The sequence below is a fragment of the Strigops habroptila genome, chromosome 5 (assembly GCF_004027225.2).
Source record: "Strigops habroptila isolate Jane chromosome 5, bStrHab1.2.pri, whole genome shotgun sequence".
Classification (NCBI taxonomy): domain Eukaryota; kingdom Metazoa; phylum Chordata; class Aves; order Psittaciformes; family Psittacidae; genus Strigops; species Strigops habroptila.
The window spans coordinates 19569287-19588477 of NC_044281.2; the positions used below are offsets into that span (position 1 = coordinate 19569287).

The 19191-nt window shown below is 39.0% G+C and overlaps 1 protein-coding gene across 4 annotated transcripts in view; it reads right to left on the reverse strand.

The window, feature by feature from the left end:
- Nucleotides 1-2410: 2410 nt before the first annotated feature.
- The window catches only part of ITGA6 (integrin subunit alpha 6), a 134063-nt gene continuing 117282 nt past the window's right edge, over nt 2411-19191 (reverse strand). For 3 of the 4 annotated variants that reach the window (XM_030488688.1, XM_030488685.1, XM_030488687.1), the window contains 17 exons: nt 18993-19120; nt 17177-17272; nt 16618-16679; nt 15112-15269; nt 13942-14100; nt 13108-13223; nt 12008-12197; nt 11841-11924; nt 11593-11672; nt 11364-11441; nt 11159-11261; nt 9881-10054; nt 8819-8917; nt 8330-8440; nt 8148-8246; nt 7600-7725; nt 2411-4503 (listed from right to left, as the gene is read on the reverse strand). In XM_030488688.1, the coding sequence (XP_030344548.1) occupies nt 4345-4503; nt 7600-7725; nt 8148-8246; nt 8330-8440; nt 8819-8917; nt 9881-10054; nt 11159-11261; nt 11364-11441; nt 11593-11672; nt 11841-11924; nt 12008-12197; nt 13108-13223; nt 13942-14100; nt 15112-15269; nt 16618-16679; nt 17177-17272; nt 18993-19120 (2022 nt within the window). In that variant the 3' untranslated portion in view covers nt 2411-4344. Of the gene's footprint in view, nt 4504-6210; nt 6341-7599; nt 7726-8147; nt 8247-8329; nt 8441-8818; nt 8918-9880; nt 10055-11158; nt 11262-11363; nt 11442-11592; nt 11673-11840; nt 11925-12007; nt 12198-13107; nt 13224-13941; nt 14101-15111; nt 15270-16617; nt 16680-17176; nt 17273-18992; nt 19121-19191 lie in introns of all 4 variants that reach the window. The other variant, XM_030488686.1, reaches the window with a different exon arrangement.

Consider the following 19191-nt stretch of genomic DNA (forward strand, 5'->3'; position numbering starts at 1 on the left):
GAAGGCAGTTGGAGAAATTTTATGATTCTCATGGATGACTTGTTCTTCCATAGGACAACTACACTACACAACTACTGAAGTTGAGCACTAATGTTCTGTGGGAACAGGAGCAGCACAGTATCACCATCATGCCACTTAACCCTTGGCTGTCGTCAGTCAGGATCCTGATTCAGGTGGGTCTGTGGACTAGCCCAGGATGGCAATTTTTATGCTGTTTCTCCTTGCTAAGCTGGAATCAGCCACAGGCTTGTCTCGTAAGCCATTGGCAATGATGATGCTTCTCAGCTGTGTTATGTTACCTGTTGGTCCCCTCTGCTGCAAGAAACCAAGCAATACCCCACAACCATTTATTTTAATCAACTTCGTTGCATTATTTCATACACTCCTGGCAAAAGTATTTGACTTTTCTGTCCCTTCCTCCCCTATATCCTGGAGACATTGAGAGATGAGAGGAAATAGTTAATGCTGTGTATCAATGGTGAGGGGGCTAGATGTTGTTCTGCAGTAGGGAAGCAGCAGCAAGGACACCTCTGCTTGTTAAAAACTCAGTTCTCTGCTTCTCTTTTCTAGGATCTTTGGGGCAGGTCCAGGCCTGAAAAGGTGCCGCTTCCAAACAACTGTATCATCTCAGAGCTAGAAGATTAAGGAGGAACAAGGTCTGGCTTCAAGTGTGGAAAACGCAAATGGCAGATCTGCAGCCCTGTACAGCAACAGTTTCACACCCTGACCAGGGGGTTAAGGCAGATTTCTGTGACAGTTTCTCAAGGTAAGGAGTTGCTGTGTTTTTCTCACCAGGATCATGGTTAGGACTCCAGCAAGGCTATGAGGTTGTAAAATGTATATAGTATTAATCACGAGTCCACAACCTGGGGAGACAAATGGATGTTTGAAGATGACAGAGGACTGGGAGAAAAAATGAAGCAACTGCTTATGCAGCCACCACAGCTCACATTCTTCTTGTCAGCCACGAGTGCATTGCTTGGCAAGCTGAGGTGTAAATATGCCTATTCTGGCTGAGAGCACTACCAGGTTGTTTCATCACAGTTTGTTTTCCTGGGTTTTGCAAACCAGCTGCTGACACTGTCCTGTTGCCTACTCTGTGCTGGGAGAAGTTATTTCAGCTGGTTGTATCTAAGCAGCTTTCTGGTTCTGTGTAGTCGTCTGTTCATTTTAGTTAAGACACACTGCTGCAGAGACAGTTAGCATTGTAAGGTAAGGTGGGTGTTCCAAGTGTGGATTGGTGTTTTAGTGCTGCTTCAAAAGCTGCTCTTCACCTTACGTGCTGATTCCTGTTTTTTGTGTCCAGGACCCCTGTTCTGTCTCCTCTTCCACATTTAACTTCTGCAGAGGCAATGACTGAAATGATGCTGTGATAGTCCCTATACCGAAAGCTGCTCTCATAAGGTATGGGTCCTGTGCTGTGACAGTTAGTTAAATATATGTGAAAGTAAAGTATTGCAATTTACTAGGGTTCGATTTAGGCTATGTAGTGTGTTTATTTTATATAGATGGAGAGAGAGAGAGAGATATACACACACACACTACTACACAAAAACACATGCACTATATATATATAAAAAAAAACCCCAGTACATTAGGCTTTATATATGCACATATATACAATACACATACACAGTAGTGTACTACTGTGTATGTAGTATATACTACATCTAGTACTATAGTATATATAAGTATATATAAAACCTAAGACACTATATTTGTACTATATTTCCTCTGATCAGCTAGTTAGCTGTTCTCCCAGCAAAGGCAAGCCAAGCATCCTCTGAAGGCTAGTGTCTTAAAAATGGAGATAAACCACAAGTTTCCTGTTGTTTTTCTGTATCTTTTTTGCTTTTATGGTTTGGGTTTGTTTTGGGGGGCTATTTTTGGTGGAGTTGAAGCTGTGCCCTGCAATCATGTAAGTGTCAGTATCAAACTTCCACTGCTAATTACAATAGGTATGAGAAGTCATTGACTGATTTTGGGGGATGCATCCATCTTTCCTAGTTACTGAAACACCTGTCAGGGCAGGGAGCTTTTAGAAGACCACGTGCATTTTAAGTACACTGGGCAGCAGAGGTGAAGTGTGGAGAGAGGGGAAAGGAGGGTAGCTCTGCCCTATGGGAGCTGACACTTGGTGCTTTGCCAGAGCCTGCTCTGCCAGACTCCATGCCCACTTCACCCTAATGCTGGGAACTGCAGCAGGCAGCAGAGAGCCTGTGAGCACAAGATTGCATGTTATCTCCTGCAGCTGCCTTGTCTGCCCTTTGCATGGGGGAGGGCACCCACAGTCATGGCGCAAAATTGAGTACGAGACAATTTGTTACAGCTTGCAGCTTACTCTTCTAGTGAACTTGGCTATGGCTACCTCAGATATTAATTATAAGAAATCACTACTACCAAACTAGTGTTTAATTAAAAAAAAGAAAAAAATTTATTTCACACTTCTATACAAATATCCACAGGTAATTTTGAATGACAGAATGATGTAGCACTGCTACCTGGTATAAAAAAAAAGTTTGAGATAAATGCATACCAGTGACAGGACTTTTCAAGAACTTTCAGTTTAACACTGCTAAGACGTTCATGTTCTTAGGCAAGGGCTACAATCTGCTTTTAAATCCAAGGCTACTTGTCAGGCTTAGCCCGGACTAGCCTGGCTTCTGATGCTGCTGAGCCTTTCAGCAAATAAGCTAGAATTGTAAAAGCTCAAAAACCAGGTAACAGCTAAATACACACGTAAGTGTTCACAAAGTCACAACATACTGAGATTATTTGGTGGAAGGAAGAAGAGTCTATTAAATTAATGCACTTTCTATAATAACTTTTTAGATGACCACACCTTCAAGAAGGTATGTTCAAAGTTAGTAGTAAAAATAAGACACTTGACAGCTGCCCTCCTAGCAGGTTTTTACCCTATGAGGGGAAAAAGTACCAAGAGGTTTTTGCATAGTTCAAACTACTAGCACTTAACATGCATACTTCTTATGAATTCTGTTTCACATGGAATAAACAACTGTGAACTAAATCTTTGTTCTTAAATAGTACCAAAGCTTTAGAACATGGGTAAAAAAGTAAACTCTTCAAATAGTTTCATCGGTTATGTTACAATAACTAGATTACTGATAAACACAACGTTGTGGTTCTACTTTTATCAACATTCAGGTATTCAAGATGATTCAGTAGTGTCAACATGGATCAGCTCAGACCCATTAGTTAAGGTAAGCTTCCTTCAAGTGCTACGTGACAGCTGCAGTAGTCAATGCCTTGGCCAAACAGGAAGTCCTTATGAAGCTGGAAAGCTGTTTCCAGAGAACCTCTCGCTTGCAGTAAGCATAAAACTGTATCTAAAACCCCTTCTTCTGCTTGGTGGCCAAATTGTTCAATAGTCTGAAGTATTATACAGATCATGTTATGAGACCTGATCATTCTTATTACATAAAGTTACAAGTATCAGGAAAAAGCCCCCATACACATCACTGGAATGAGTATTTACAATTTTAGAAAGCATTGGCACCTTCAGTGACTTATTAAAATGCAGTGATAGCCTCGGGTCTCATAATCTGAAGTTCAAAAACACAGTGGACTTGAAAGTTCAGTTAAGTCTTTGGCCTAACAGTTAGTCAAAGACAATGATTTATAACAAAAATAAATACAAAAATGACTAAAATATATATATATATACACAAAAAGTACATCTAATATTCAAGCCTCTCAAAAAATCCAACCAAAAAGAACAAAAAAAAACCAAACCCGAACCTGTGTATATTTGTTGTGAGCAAGAGTCAGACAATCTGATCTTAAAAAATGTGAGCAAAATGACCTATTGCACATGTAATTTAAAGACGGTGCTTTTTGTTAAGCCCTAACTACTGCACCAGGCAAAGTTTATTACTAAAGTAGATTGGCAGGTCTTCAAAGTATACTTGAACAATGTGTTAAGGCAACTGCGTGTTTATAATGGACTATGCATTGAGGGAAGGATGGAGAACTTATCTTGACCTTAACTGTCCATTCCTTGCATCCCTAGGAGGGAGGTTAGGATCTCAGCAAGAGGTCTGCTGTAGTGGTTTTGCATATTTTGCAGGAAAGACACCAGATCAACACAGCATCTTCTGAAGCGTGAGTTAGATTTGAAGGGGGAAAGAGGCAGTCTGGAAATTAAATAATGCAAATAAAGTCTTTTGAAGCAATGTTAACTGTGCAAACAAAAGCCTCAATATAAGTAGTAATATCTACAATCAAATGGTGAATGTCCGTAGTGTTCATAGGTCTAACTCCATCAATATTCCATTAATAAAACGTTAACTTCTGTCTGAACTTTGTGATGAGAAGGATTTTTCCCTAAGAATAATTTTCATTTTCATTCCATTTTGTGAACCACTGTTTTGTCTCGAGCTCTTTGTATTTCCCATCTTTGATGTGTCGCTCTTCTTTTCGAATTCTTACAGCATGATACCGGGGGACACTGTCTTCGTACCTGGAACGCTGGAAGAACCCGCACTGGAGCAGAGAAGAAAAAGAACAGATTAGGTTTAAGTTGCTGCCAAAGTGCTACAATTACAGAGATGGTAAATTCTGCACAGGTAAGAAAATTGAAATCAAAAATAGGCAGGCCAAAAATGTAGTATATGTAGCTGTAAAAATACGAGCCAGTGGGTGTACGTTATTTGTTCAAGCAGCAGTTGAAGACAAATGGCATAGTCTGACAATCTGTTGGTAATCTAATACCTTAAAAATAGTCCCTCTACTAACTTCCTGCATTTATTTTGTAAGTCTTAAATCTACTCTAAAGCTATTCAATCATATAATGAGAGAATGTAATGCTACACAAAGCAGTAGATACAGTGCAGGAAAGCTTGCTTCTCCTGAATCAAAGGTGGTGTGCACTTCTGTATCTTCCTGGACAGTGGCATAATTTAAAGACCAACAGGAAGATTTCCAGGACCTTCAAGAAAAGTTACACAAGGGCCTTGGTGTTCAAAGCACCATCTCAACTATAGTCACCTGAATTAACTACCCATACACAGTATTAGAAGATGGCTCTTGCTTAGCTTGGCATAGGACAAAAAACCAGACATAATTAGAAAGCTTTGTACATGCCATGACACAAGTCTCCCTTGGTGAAACCTAGTGCAGCTTTTGTGCCCTGCAAGTTTTTATTCGAAGCCACTGTAAAAACTGATTTTAAATATTGCTGAATGGATTGAAATTAATTTTCAAAACAGAACGGAGTTATGGCCGCAGCGTTACAAAGATGATGATAGGTAGACACATGCTCAGGGGTCACTGATGTCAAGAGTAAGATTAAGAGACATTTGTGCCATCCAGCTGTCATTAGGTACTGCGGGGGGGAGGAGGGGAAGATTCAAGTGGCATGGTTTTGTTCACAGTATTTGGGGTGATGGGGTTTTTCTTTTTGTCTGGTTGTTGCTGGGTTTGTTTGGGTTTTGGGTTGTTTTGGTTTTTTTTAAACAATACTAAAACTTACATGAAACTGAATTTAAAAAACTGCACTGAGACATAGGCCAAATCTTTAACCATTGCTTAATTAAGATTTCATTAAACACTTACATGACATATGTTAGTTAATAACTCCTCCCCAGCCCCTCATCCCAAGCATCACTTATTAATATAATGTACATGCATGTAATATCTCAAGTTGAATAAAGGTTGCTAGGAGCGTAAATCATCATGCATCTAGTAGCTTCAGCAGAAGAAAGTGTGTTCCTAGAAAAGTATACCTTAGAACTGAAGAAAAACAGATGTTTCCACAGCAATTAAATTCTCATTATGAAAACCCCTTTCTTTATAAGCAACGTGTACCTTTTAGCATGCATTAAAGGTTAGTAAAGCAAGTTTATCTATTGTCCATGTAGTCTTAGCTTTATATCTTAACTCTGCAGTGTTGATTACCATCTCTCAAGCATAAAAACTTGCTTGTACTGCTAAAACAAAAATTAAGACTAAAAACCATTGCAAGAGATCAGCATGTTTGCTAAAGAAATAAATAAGAAGCTTTTTAGACCAAGGTAAATGCTGGTGTGTGTTCACGTGCACGAAAAGCTGAAAATCTATCAACAGAATGAGCAAGCGTGATAGTTTGAAATCCAAAAGTTAATAGAACATATGCAGTAAAGCTCCATAGTTAGCCACCGCAACAACCAGAGCGTGTGCCACAGCTAAAAATTAAAAAATACCATCAATTACCAATTACAGAAGTAGATCAATACTATGCATCAGAAGTTAGCCTCTCTTTATCAGATGGCTGAGCATGGATCTCAGCCTTGTGATATGTGGCATCGTAATGATCTTTCTTATTTCTCTTGAAGAAACCACACTATAAGGAAGCAAGGTATTTAGTCAGTTTTTGCGGACTGGAAGTAGTCAAGCCTATTAAAACTGACTTAAATTAACTCTGTGAATTGTCTTCCCATTATCCCTTCACAGTCCCCTTCTCCCCCTCCCACCCCCCCAAAAAAAAAAAATTGCAAGGTCTCAGCACTTTCTAGATCTGAGAACTTCTTGGACTATCTCAATCTGTAAAATAACAGAATAACCTGAGGTAAAGGATACTGTTTTAGAAGCATTTTGTTGAATTTGTAATGCAACTGGTGTTTGGGTTTGGTGTTTTGTTTTTTAAGAAAAGCTACTATAAAGTAGGTCCACAGCAACTAAAGCTGGCAGTGAAGAGCAGAAAGAAGTCTATACAGAAATGTATTTGGGGACTAGTGCACAGCACAGACAAAAACATAGGGTAGGACAAAAATGAGCACTGCTTTGAGTTGTACAACAGAAGCATTTGTCTTAAAGCAGTCATGTAACTTGTGTGAAGTACCACGTTTGTCCTTCAGAAGATGGCACAGTGTTTGTCATCAGAAGATTCATTTTATGCTGCGTGTGTATATGTGGAAAAAAAGCATGCATGCTTATGTGCAGTAAATAGGAGCTCCTCAGCAAAGCTAATTGCTGCAGTTTCTCCAGAAGAAAGTAAGTGACAGGATATTCTTCATCACCTCTTCTAAGTAACCTTCTGCTATCCTGTAACAGCACATACTAACTGCCTCTGTCTCTAAAAATGAAAGAACTGCCCTGTTATACTTGGAACAGTATAAAAATGCCAAAGGTAGTTAAAAAAATAAGTACTTTTTATTTTGCAAATTGTTAACCTTCTGTGATACCTTCTGTGATAACTGTCAGTTTAATGCTATCAGTTTCTAATGCTATTGGGAACAAAGCCCTGCTAAAACATTTGTAGGTAGCTCACATGAAGTTTTACACCTAACTGCAGAAGCCCCAATTAGTTGTATCCATCCATATCAAAGTAAATGTAGTCCCTGATCCAAGGTTTGCACAGAGCTCGAAATACTTCCTTTTGAGGATGTGGAAACTGAAAAATTTTGTAACAAGTCGTCCTGTGTAACCATTTTAATTCCAAATGTTGCAAAACTGAAACTCCCAACGGCAGTGTATGGTTTGGGCAGTTTTGCTCTAATTTGAGTCCCAAATACGAACCATAATACTTAATCATTTGCTTAATTATTATGCTGTCTTGTCAGTTGTAGACCAAGAAATATAACCAGATGAATAAGAACTCACCTTCCATAGTAAGAATACCAACAGTGCAAGCATCAATATACCAGCAAAAATAGCCACTGCGATGATCCACCAAGGTACTCCTGTATAAAGGGCTACTGGTTTTGCAGGAAAGACAGTAACACGCACCTAAAGGAGAGAAAGCATGTCAAGATGGAAAGAGCATTTCAGAAGGGTCCATGTTTAAGACTGTAGATTGTAGCAGTATATTCTCTCTAACAAGATGCCTTCTCTCTCTCACCTACAAAATGCTTTTGAAGAAAAGGTTCCTGCTGGTATTACTTCAATATGGTAGTGAATTTTTCCAGCCCAATTAAAAGGTAAAAGCAATCAATAATTCAAAACTTGATTAAAAAGCTAAGCTTTTAGCTACTTTAAAATGTGGGGGGTTTATGTTTTGTTTGGTTGTGGTTTCGTGGTGGGTTTGTTCCTTTGGTTGATGGTTGTTGATGGTTTTTTGTTTGCTTTTTTTGTTGTTTTCCCCTAGCCTTTGCTTTAAGCTGGAAACATCACAGCCACAACCTATGGTTAGCATTAAATGTTGAACCTACCTGAGCAACTTCATTTGTGAGCTTAACATTCTTGGCTGCAGCAGGAACACTGATTGAAGCCCTAACAAGAATGTCCAGGTAATTCATTTTGGAGTATTCCTGTTCCAAAATAAAACACAGACATTAAACACAGAACAGGAAAGAGCTTTGGCATTCCAAAAAGGGCACGTAAGGGGACTTACTTCTAAGAAAGTACTGTTCCACAGTCTGGAACGCAGCACGATAGATGCCTTGCTGTCTAAACCCTTCAGGGGACACTTTACGTCCACACAGCGTGCATTCACACTGCAGTCCTGCAATTACAAATTTCTACATGTAAATAAAAACATATACTCATAAATTGTTTAACACACTCTCCCCCAAGATTAAAAATTGGATTATATGCAGCTTATTTATGTGCAAGAACCAAAATATTTGTACTAACAGCAATAGGAAAACACAAGGAAGATGCAGTTACTTGTTTATTTTAATGTAGATAACTAGGCAGGAATTCTTTCCTATTTCTCTCGCATCAGTAAATAATGTAAATGCACAAATTTGAAAAGAATTGATACTTGGATTTAAGACAAAAGCAAAGTGATGCCATCTTTCACCCTTGCAAACTCAGAAAAGCCCTCTTACTAGCGCAGAGGGTGCTGTCTGTCACCACTGCATTGGTGCAATGTGCTTACCAAGGTCTTGTATTTTCTTTCTGAGAATAAAGAAAGTGTCTTGCTGTCTGTAATCTGCTTCTCTGCAACCTCACGTTTCCTTCTTGAGTTATGAGATTCCTAAAAGAAGGAAAGAAAAAGTTTTAGTGGTTTATCGTAAGTATCTCTTAATTCTGACCCCATACAACCAGAGAAACAAGTTCTGTATTTTCTTGTGCCAAGGTCAGCATGAATGACATTGTTATATATCCCTACTTACCCACATTCATTGCCAACAGTAGAGTCAGAACAACTACTAGAATTTGAGATTATCTAGAGGTCAACTGATTACTTTCCTTAATAGGTCAAAAGTTTAGATTTTTATAAAGCTTTTGATGTGACTTTACTATGCTAAAAGAATAAGATTCTGCTAAGGTTGAATTTTTTTAACTGTACACTAGATGAATTTTTTTTAACTGTATACTGATTACGCTCATAATGAAAGTTCATTAACTGGTGAAGCGATCGGACCAGAATGGGTTTATGTGCATGCAGTTTTAATAGTGGAAATTAGAACTCCTCCAACATGATCTTAAGATTACAGGGTGGGGGGTGGGGGGAATCTTTCTAGATAGGCATGATGAAAGGGCTGTGACACTTGGTTGAGAAATTTTTTATTTTATTTGTTGTAAATAAGGAGATTTCAATGCAAGCTGGCTTATTTGGCATTAATAAAAGCACATGGAATTCCCTCAGGCTGGGGAGATGTTTACTGTTTATTGTGAACAGATTTCAATAATGCTAATATAATGCTGATGAAATTTGTTAAAGCAGTCAGCAATTGTATCCTCTAAGAGCTTATGACAGCAGTGCCCATTGCAAAAACATCCACCACAATGACAGAGCATCTATCCTTAAGCACATTATCCTCATTAGCTGAAGTCTCCTAATAAGCTAAACCCTTGATATACTGTTCATGTATTGTGCTTGTGAGCTGCTTAAGACAAAAAAACCCTTCTGGAGACAATCTCTTACACCCTACTGCCACATGCTGCAGTGCTTTCATGTTTCACTAATTCATGAACAGAAGACAGGGTAACATACCGCAACACGCAGACTATTGATTTCATTTTCAGGTTGACAGGAGACTTTCTCCAATCCTTTGGAATCTATTTTCATCAAATAAAGCAGCCACTTGCCATTACTAATTTCTTTCGGCCACTGGATGTCCAGGGAAGCGGTACCAAAGGTTTTCAGTGGTCTGCCCAAGTTAGTTACCTGTTAAAATAAACATTCTTTAAACTGTGAAATACTTTTTAAAGGGATTTTCTTCTCAATCAAAACTGTTATTGACAGGCAAGTTTTAAGCATGCAGCTAACAAGAAATTTAAAAGCAGATGAAAGACAGTAAGAAATAGTATAAAACTAGCAGAGTATAAAACTAGCATGCTTGGATAGCAAGTAACTAGAGAGTTGTTGAAACATAAGGATTAAAATTCCCTAACATAAACTTTAAGGTGTTGATTTTTAGAAATCTATCTTCATGTGAAACAACAACTCCAATTTAAAATTTAAAAAAAAAAAAAAAATCATTCAGTTATGTGAGGCAAATTGCAAGTCTATGAGGAACTCTGACACACAAAGAGAACCAGCTCTTGCTCTCCTAAGTTGTTTCCCACCTAACCTATTTTTTTGCTTTCTTGGTGTTACTGTTCATGGTTGCAAGTTCTAAAACAGATATTTTAACTGCTGCTACTTTAATATATATATACACAGATACAGAAGAACATGAAGTATTGACAGAGATGGACTTTAATCTGACAACCTACTATATACAAAGGGGCTTGTGTTAATGATGTAGGAAAAGCCACTCTCTTGCTGATTGATAAACAGAGTTTTTACAGAACAAAAGTAATCTCTTTCAGCCTTCTCCTTGATTTATTAATTAAGCAGAAGACCAAGAGTGAAAAAGACCCACATATTCAAGGTGGCTCCCACAGTGTCATCTTATGCCTGCTCAGTCCTGCATGCAGCAAGTACACATACTCACTGTCTGTGGGCATCAGCTAATGCCTGAGCACACCACAGTTAGGGTTCTGTGTTTCAGTTTTGTTCCCTACCTGTGTATGCTGTACAGCTGAATGTGCATGAACTGCTCTGGAAAAACAAGTGAGTCTCAGGCCACTTACTCGAAAGACCATAACCCATCAAGGCCTAAAAAGAACCTCTAGTCTGCAGTCAGACTGCACGTTCTTCTTCATGGGAAGTCAGGATTTTGGGAGAAGAAAAGTCCATTTAAAGCCAGCAACCTTTTCAAGTATTCATATGCATAAAGAAACTGTTGATTAAAAGCAACTGTTGGCATTAATCTAAATTACTCACTCTGAATTCATACTCTATGAGGTTTCCAATATTATCTTCAGATTTCATAGCACTCTCACCAACAATGTCACCTCCAAAATACACCTGAGAAGGTTTAGCAACTCTGTTCAGGTAGGAGTGGGGAAGGAGAACAAACAGATTTTAATCAAGTCTGTGGCAAAACTGTTGTCCCCAGCCCGCCATTCATTATGCTATCAACACGTACCCAGTGAGTGATAAAAGCAGTTCAAGAACCACTTTAGCACTAGCTGTAATTGGTGTCGAATTCACTTGAGTGCTTGTTCTACAATGAAAACAAAACAATGCTGTTTATTTTACAGATTCAGCAGTATTCACTTTACTTACTATTGCTTTTGTGAATCGAACAAATTAATTCAAATTGTTTGTTTACAACTGTATACAAAACATAGCACATGCACACAAAGAAAACTTACGTTTCCAACTTCAGGTTGACGTCCAAGTCTGTTGTGTCAACGTTAACTTTAGTGGTACTTAAGATCAGATAAAAGGTTACCTAGACAAGAAAGAACAATACAGTATTATACAAACACACCATCAAGTTTTAGAGTTAAAAGGACAGATAAAGATCAAAATCAAATTTCCAGTTATGACACACAGAAACTTTGGACAACTGCAGTCGGGAATCAGATTTTATAACTTGAGTAAAATAGGTGCAACTTACATTGGAGTTTCTTTTAAAAGGATTTCCAAGTTCACACTCTGCTTGAGAGCCGTTTTGGTTAGCACCACATGTTAGCTGTTTTTCCTGATGAAACAGAATACATTTAAAAGTAAAAATATGCTGAACATATTTAAAATTTGAGCAGCTTTTCTCTTAAAAATACTTACAGGATAACCCCTCATCTCCCTGAATGCAGAATACGTCAGACTGTCTGGAAAAGTTGCAATTAGTTTAGCTTCATATGCATCCTCACCATCTTTCTGTGGATTTTTTGCATCAGAGGGATTGTTTGTCACTGTTATCTCCAGGGCAATATCTTTCTGATCTTTCAGAACAAGCACCGGCACACCATTTTCACTACAGAAACAGAGTATACAGGGTTGTACATTAGGAATTGCTTCTTGGTATGGTTTGCCCAAATGTAATTCCCTCCATTAGGGAAGAACTGCTGTTAGACCATAAACGTATGAATGGTCAGAGGTTTTTCTCCCAGACTAGTATTTTGTCTCAGAAAGTAGCCAGCAGTTAACAGGAAGAACAGACTGATACACCCCTTAGGTGATCAAGAGGTTGTAGTATTTCTGAACCAGCACTTGTCTCTGGCTCATGTTTAATAGTGGTGAAGTTTCCCTGAATAAATTTACTGACCTACTTTTTTTTTCTTGTAAAATACACATGGTTTTGGCTTCTGAGTCAGGTTGTGGCACTCACTGCCAAAGGTGACTGACTGTTGACAGTAAGGGAACATATTTCCTTTCATTTGTTGTACCCCTTTTTTCCAATTTCACTAGTCCTTCAGGGAGGAGGGATGCAGCAGGATGTTAGGTGTGTGTTACAGTGAAAGCACTTCTCTGTGCTTGTCTTGGGCTACTAGACTATAGTATATCATGTTGTCATACTCACAAATTTCAACTCAGAAATAGTTAACACTATAATATATCATACATATACTAATGGTATCACACACAATAAACTTCTGCAAGGCTGGTTTAGAATCACATTTCTCCAGGGGTCAGAAACTTTTTTAACTTTTAGCCCACATGTGCACGGTTGTGGTCACTTGCACCCAATGGCTGTAGCACCACTGCTGCTCTTCTCCAGCTCATCCCCACACCCCACCCTCCTCACCTGACAGTACAGCCGCACAGGGCTGTGTTTGCCAGACTAACAGAACAAAGCTGCTCTATTGCCCAAAACCCTCTCCTAGAAGTTCTTTTAAGCACTTGTTAATAATTTGAATTTTAGCAATACATTAATCAAGGCTTACATTGGTAGGTAAGTAAACCTGTCTTCATTTCCTTCTCTAGAGCAAAACCGGTACTGTAGTTTCAGATTGCTGTGACATTCATTGTCTTCTCCACATCCTTCTTTTAAGAACTCCACCTAAATAAAACCAAAAGACTTTTACTGCATGTCACATGGTAATAGCTTAAAACAAGATTCCTGACGTACACTGCATGAAGCATCAGAGACACTCTCCTGGATAGAGTAAGATTTAACCTGACTCTTGCCTGTCAAGAGTGTTTTTCTTCGTGAGACATAACCCTTGGTGCTTATAAATTTAGAACTTTAAATGTGACCAAAAGGTAGAGTTAGATAATTCTAAGTGAGAGACATACTTCTAATAAGGAAAAACATCCTTAAGTCTGATTCTTTAATGAGTGGTGAGGAAATGAGATCTCTTATCCAAGATACTCCCTCTCTTTTATGTCACTGCTGCAGAGCTCTAACACTATTACAGCATCCTAACCATGGAAAAACTACACAAGTACATTACTTTGTGATGTGTCCAAGTATTCACAGCAGGAGAGGAAGGATTTCCATTTTTTAATCAAAAGTACATTTCTTCCTAAACTTGTTGTGGAGAGGAAAAAAACCACAAAACAAAAACAAACAACCTGGCAGCTATACTATCTCCACTCCTATTGCAAAAGAAACACAGGATCTAGTTCATAACATTCCGTAACAAGCTCCTAACAGATACAAAATACAAGCCACCCCAGTTATTTCCTTTGGTCATAATTTAGCTTTATACAGTTTTTAAAATTCAGCAATCCATCAAAGTGCAGATTTGTGGGAAAACGTGATATCAAAGACTTACTTTTGTGGTCTTTGTTTCAGATTCATTTGAATTTAGAATTGGTATCAGATCTGGAAGTGCTCTGTCTTTTCTTGTGGTGGATGGTGAGCTTGACTCTAGGCCAGCAATTTTAACAGTGACTGACACTGGAATGGGTCGTAGCTTATCTTTGATTTTTTCCTGTTGAAATATTTTAAATGGCATAATTAGTGTACGGTGCAGAGAAGAAAAAGCAACACAAAGACTAGTGTCTGCTATCCATTTTAAAACAAGCAGTAAAGCAAAATCTTTCCTGCTACATTTTCCAGTGTTGAAACTATTCACTATATAGAAACCCAACGTTCTCTAAAAATGCACAAGAACCCTACTGGCTGGCTGGTTTGGGTATTTTTCCTGGCTTCCCAGTGACGATTTCTCTCACTGTTAAATGTTCCTAGGAATAACAGATGGTAAATCAGGCAAATGAAATTCACACTACAACAGTAAAATAACACACTGGAACAGGGTGCCCAGGGAAGTTGTGGCTGTCCCATCCTTGGCAGTGTTCAAGGCCAGGTTGGATGGGGCTTTGAGCAATCTGGTTTAGTGGACAGTGTCCCTGCCTGTAGCAGGGGCATGGAACTAGGTCATCTTTAAGGTCCCTTCCAACCCAAACCATTCTGTGATTCTACTGCTGCGTTAAGTTCAAGCTGTTTAAATTTGCTGTAGTCAAAAGCAACCCTGGAGGCTGGCTCATTACTGCTGAGCCACAGGCAGAGAGTTTGTTCAGCTGCTGGAGCAATGCCATCTTTAAGGGCTGGTGTAGCAGCCAAGTCAGAGAGCACTTACCAAGCTTTCTTGTCTTGCCCAGTCATCCCCTCCAAAACCCATGGGTTAGAATTCTTTTCCTAGCCAGTGACATTGTTAAATTCTATAACAATTACTTCTGTTGGAAACAGCTCTCCATTTCTGGCATCTATTCCCTGTCTATTGCTGCAGTGGCTACAACTTTTATTCATGCTTTGTAAGAAAAGCAACAGGAGGAAGCAGCATGCATGCAGGGAATAGTAAGGTACTACTCAACTAAATTGTTTTTTTTAAAGCTTTAAATTGCATGTGACTTTTAAGTTATATACAAAGGTACCATGAGGCTGAAAAAAAGCATGCTTTTGTTTTCAGTGGGTCTAAATGAAATAAAATACTCTGCCTTACCTGCAGTACAAGCTTGGTTGTCACACACTCTCTTGAGTTCTGCCCCCTTAGGGTTGTGTTTGCAGTGAACTGATCAGACAGATGGTCTTTAAACCGCACCCTGGACGGCAGGCCTAACTGCCTCCTCTCGTTTTCTGCTTCAAATGTGTACGTGATCTCTAGATGAACAAATAAAGTAAGTCACTATAAAAAGAACCCTTGCCTTATTAAAAGGAACTTTAATTTCTCCAGGTGTGACCTTTACAACATTATTCTGGAAGACTGTTCCAGCCAGTGCTGGGCTTCACAAACTCTTCTCAGTTATTTACAGAACTCCATGTGTCAGTTTTGCCCCTCTCCAGTGGAGGGCCAGGAACCCTGTGTGTGTACCTAAAGGCAACTTCTACACCAAACCCTTTATTCCCAAAGTGCCCCGTTACTTCAACAGCACACAGAGCTGGCTGGAGGAGCTGTAATTGCTGCTGTGGAGCCAGTAGAGGGCTGACATACAAAATATTGTGAATACTCCGATTCGGCTGCCCTTGGTTTCTGTTTTATCCCAAAAGGCACCTAAACAGCCAGCGGGGTTTTGAGGTCAAGGTACACTGTTAATTTTAACACTGAAAGCAGAAGTGTGACTACAGCTTTCTAGTTGTATGCTGAGGCATGTTTTGACCGATCTGAACTCTGCATCTTTTAACCATCTCTCTATTCACCAAGCCAATTCAATGTTGCAAGGATTGCAACAGCATCAAGCATTCCAGGCCTCGGGAATGTGCAGACGGGCACACATAAGCAGCCTCTGAGAGCTGGAAGACTTGACCTGTTGAAGGACCAGGATCTTATTCAGGCACATCCTATGGATTTGACAAGTAACTGGGAGAAGGAGGGTTGGGCTTAAAATTCTTTTCATTTCCTCTCAAAATCCTACATGTTTTTCTGAGATGTAATAACAGCAGCATTGTAACAAGAGAAAAAACAGGAGACATGAGGAACTAATGCTTTATGTTTCTAACTATATTTATGGCAGTCTCCCAGGCTCCTATTAATAAAAAGATTTTTTTTATTTCCATTACTGATTTCCACAAAACCATTTTCATCAATACAGAATGCTGTTTTATATAAGTCTCCAACAAGAAATAATGCTTACTAATGATTTATAAGATGGGCTTTTAAAACTGCTTTCTAAAGCAGCACTAACCTAGAGAAGCAAAATGGTGTTGGTCTGTACGGCAGCCTCTTGCTCACTGGCAGTTACATTACCTAGAAGACTTCAGTTCAGTCTGTCATGAACTTCATAACACACCAGCATGACTCTTAAATACAGATGGTGTGGTAGCTGACTAACCATAGTACCGAGTCACATTTTACATTTGACAGTCACAGTCTGAGGTTAGTCACTACAATTTGAGTACTGTTCTTCCATTACATGCTCCAAATTATAACAATAATAAAAAAAACCCCCACAACAAAACACAGACCACATGACAGACAAACACATCAAAAATATTTATCTTCAAAACTTACTTATTCGTGGATTTAAATCACTGGGGTTTGCAGTATATTGAAAACAGGCTTTCACATCCATCCTGTAAAAAGAGACAAGAAATTAATAAGGCATGGTCCAACAGGCTGAAAAGTTTTAACAGTCCATTGACTGATACTATCAGTCTTAGGACTGTGGTTTTCATGCTAGAGCAGTAATTTGCTGCTTACTAAACGGAATTACTGAGCAAGAAAAAATGGTTAATAAGCAATTAAAAGAAGTATTTTCTGGCATTTGCTCTTACATCTCTACTGAGAGAGCTGTTCAAGTTAAGATACTTGTAACTGTTAAATATCTGAAGTGGCAGTAACATTCATTTTCAAAAATGGACATTATGGACAGAACATATTCCACACCTTGTCTGCAGCAAAGTGGTCACAGCAAATTCAGGAAGTCAAAATGATCACATGATCAAAATGATCAGAGATACGTTTGCTTAACCTGCATGGCTGTCATAGCCCTCCACTTCAACATCATCACAACAGAAAACCCAATACACCAAGGCTTCTGATACACTTGTTTGTTGTTTTTTTAATTTACCATATTTCACTGGGGTCCTCAGGGTTCTTTTTCTTCAGATCAATTCGGTCAGGCTGTACCGTAATGCTTTTTTTAATGCTTATCACAGGCCGAGATCTTCATTTGGGGGAAAGATGGGGAAAGAAAAGAAGGGGTAAAAAAAGAAAGAAAAGTTTCTGTTAAGATTAATGTAGTAATTCATGTGAATCCCAGACACCCTCCATGCCTGCACGGGTTTGCAACAGACACCCCAGGAAACAGAGTTAGGCTTTGATAATAGTTAGAAACAAAACTACTCAAAGTTTAAGCAAAGCAAGTCACAAAACCCAACACAATCATAATTAAATGCCTGCCTGAGAAGCAGGGTATGTTAATGTGACAACGTGGTTGTCATTTTAGTCACGTATAAAAACCAGAAAATTCACAGTGATGGTTCCCACCCCAATGGTAATTCAGCCCGTGTGAACTACTGTAGGTACTGAAATTCATTCAGATTAATGTTCACAACAGCTTTAATGTAGAGCCTGGGTGGCTGTGGGAAACGATGTTTTCATTTCCTGACTCCTCTGCATGTAGGCTGTAACCATAATTCAGCCTGACAACTTTTCCTTTCTCTTCCTTTTTGGAAGGGACAAGAAAAGACAGTTCACATGAGCAAATGAACGAGCTGATCCCATCAAAGCATCTAAGGGTTGTTTAAAATGGCCAGTAAGCCGCCGCCGCCTCCTCTTCTAGCACATTTCTTTTAAGCAGGCCACCACTGTTGGCCACCACAAAGGTTTTCATTCTCATCTTTGTAAAAGTTTTCATACTGCCCTTATCAGCAAATGATTAAAGCTCCTTTTGAGTAAGCAGAACACTTAATAATCTAACCGACCTCCCACCTACTCTGTTCTCTTCCACAAGCAATGTGAGTGGCTTTTGTTGGCTCCTGTTTCAGTGTATTTAAGAACATTCCAATTAAGTACACAGATACTATACACCTTAGAGATGGGATGGTCAAAAAAAAATTGTAGGAAAGGTGGTCTGTCTGAAAAGTAGAGTTGTTTCCATACCCAAAATTGAGATAACCAGTTTTGTGATTTTCTGTTCCTCCTCCTTTGGGACCTGACAGCAACCACCAAAGACCTGAAGCTGACAGAGCAGTCACAGCTCTGATGAGGAGACAGTCCTCTTCCTGCTCATTACTAGTGATTCACAGTACATTAAACTGGAAAAAAAGCAGAGGTCTGCAAAAGACCATGACCTCATCCCTAATTAAGGCATATGCCACCAAAATCCAAAAGGATCCTGTCTGCCTCAGAGCTGTCCCATGGACCCACTGCAACATCAGCAAGGCCGTGTACCTCGCTGCTTTTGGATCCTCAGCTATGAAAGAGGGGTTTGGGGTTTTTTTGTTCCATTTTCAATACAGCAGGGTTAGATTTGTAACAGCAGCAAACAAAAGCTCTAGCAAATGTATCAGTTAACTTCTCCTTTCTTAAGGCAAAAGAATTACTTATGACCCTTAATTTCATCAAAGGACATGGGCATCCAAGTAAGTTACCACCGGGCCAAGCTAGGGTACAGATACACTGCACACATCAACGCTCCACAATAACTGTCCACATTCACCCTCTTACCCTGTACTGATTGTAAGGCAGCTTCTCAATGGGAAGAGAGGGCTAAAGTAACAAACCAATTTATGGAATTTTTTTCCTCCAGAATTTCCAATTTCTAGAAGAAAAAGTACACTCCAGGCCAAACAGCTTTTTGTTACTTCTAAGCAGTCTGGTTTTTAAAAAAACTAAACCTAAAACCTTGGTTCTGTATATAATACCAGTTCTGTATATAATACCTGAACACAGAAACAGAATCTGAAAGGGAACCAACAGCAATATCGGGGTAGGAGTTTTTGTCCAGGTCCATGTTTCCAGCAATAGAGTAACCAAAAAAATTGGTGCCTGTTTTTTCACCATCAAGAATCTGAAGATCAAACAGATTGAGGGAATTCAGACATTTAAAAGCTATAAAAGTGAAATAAGTAACAAGTGAAC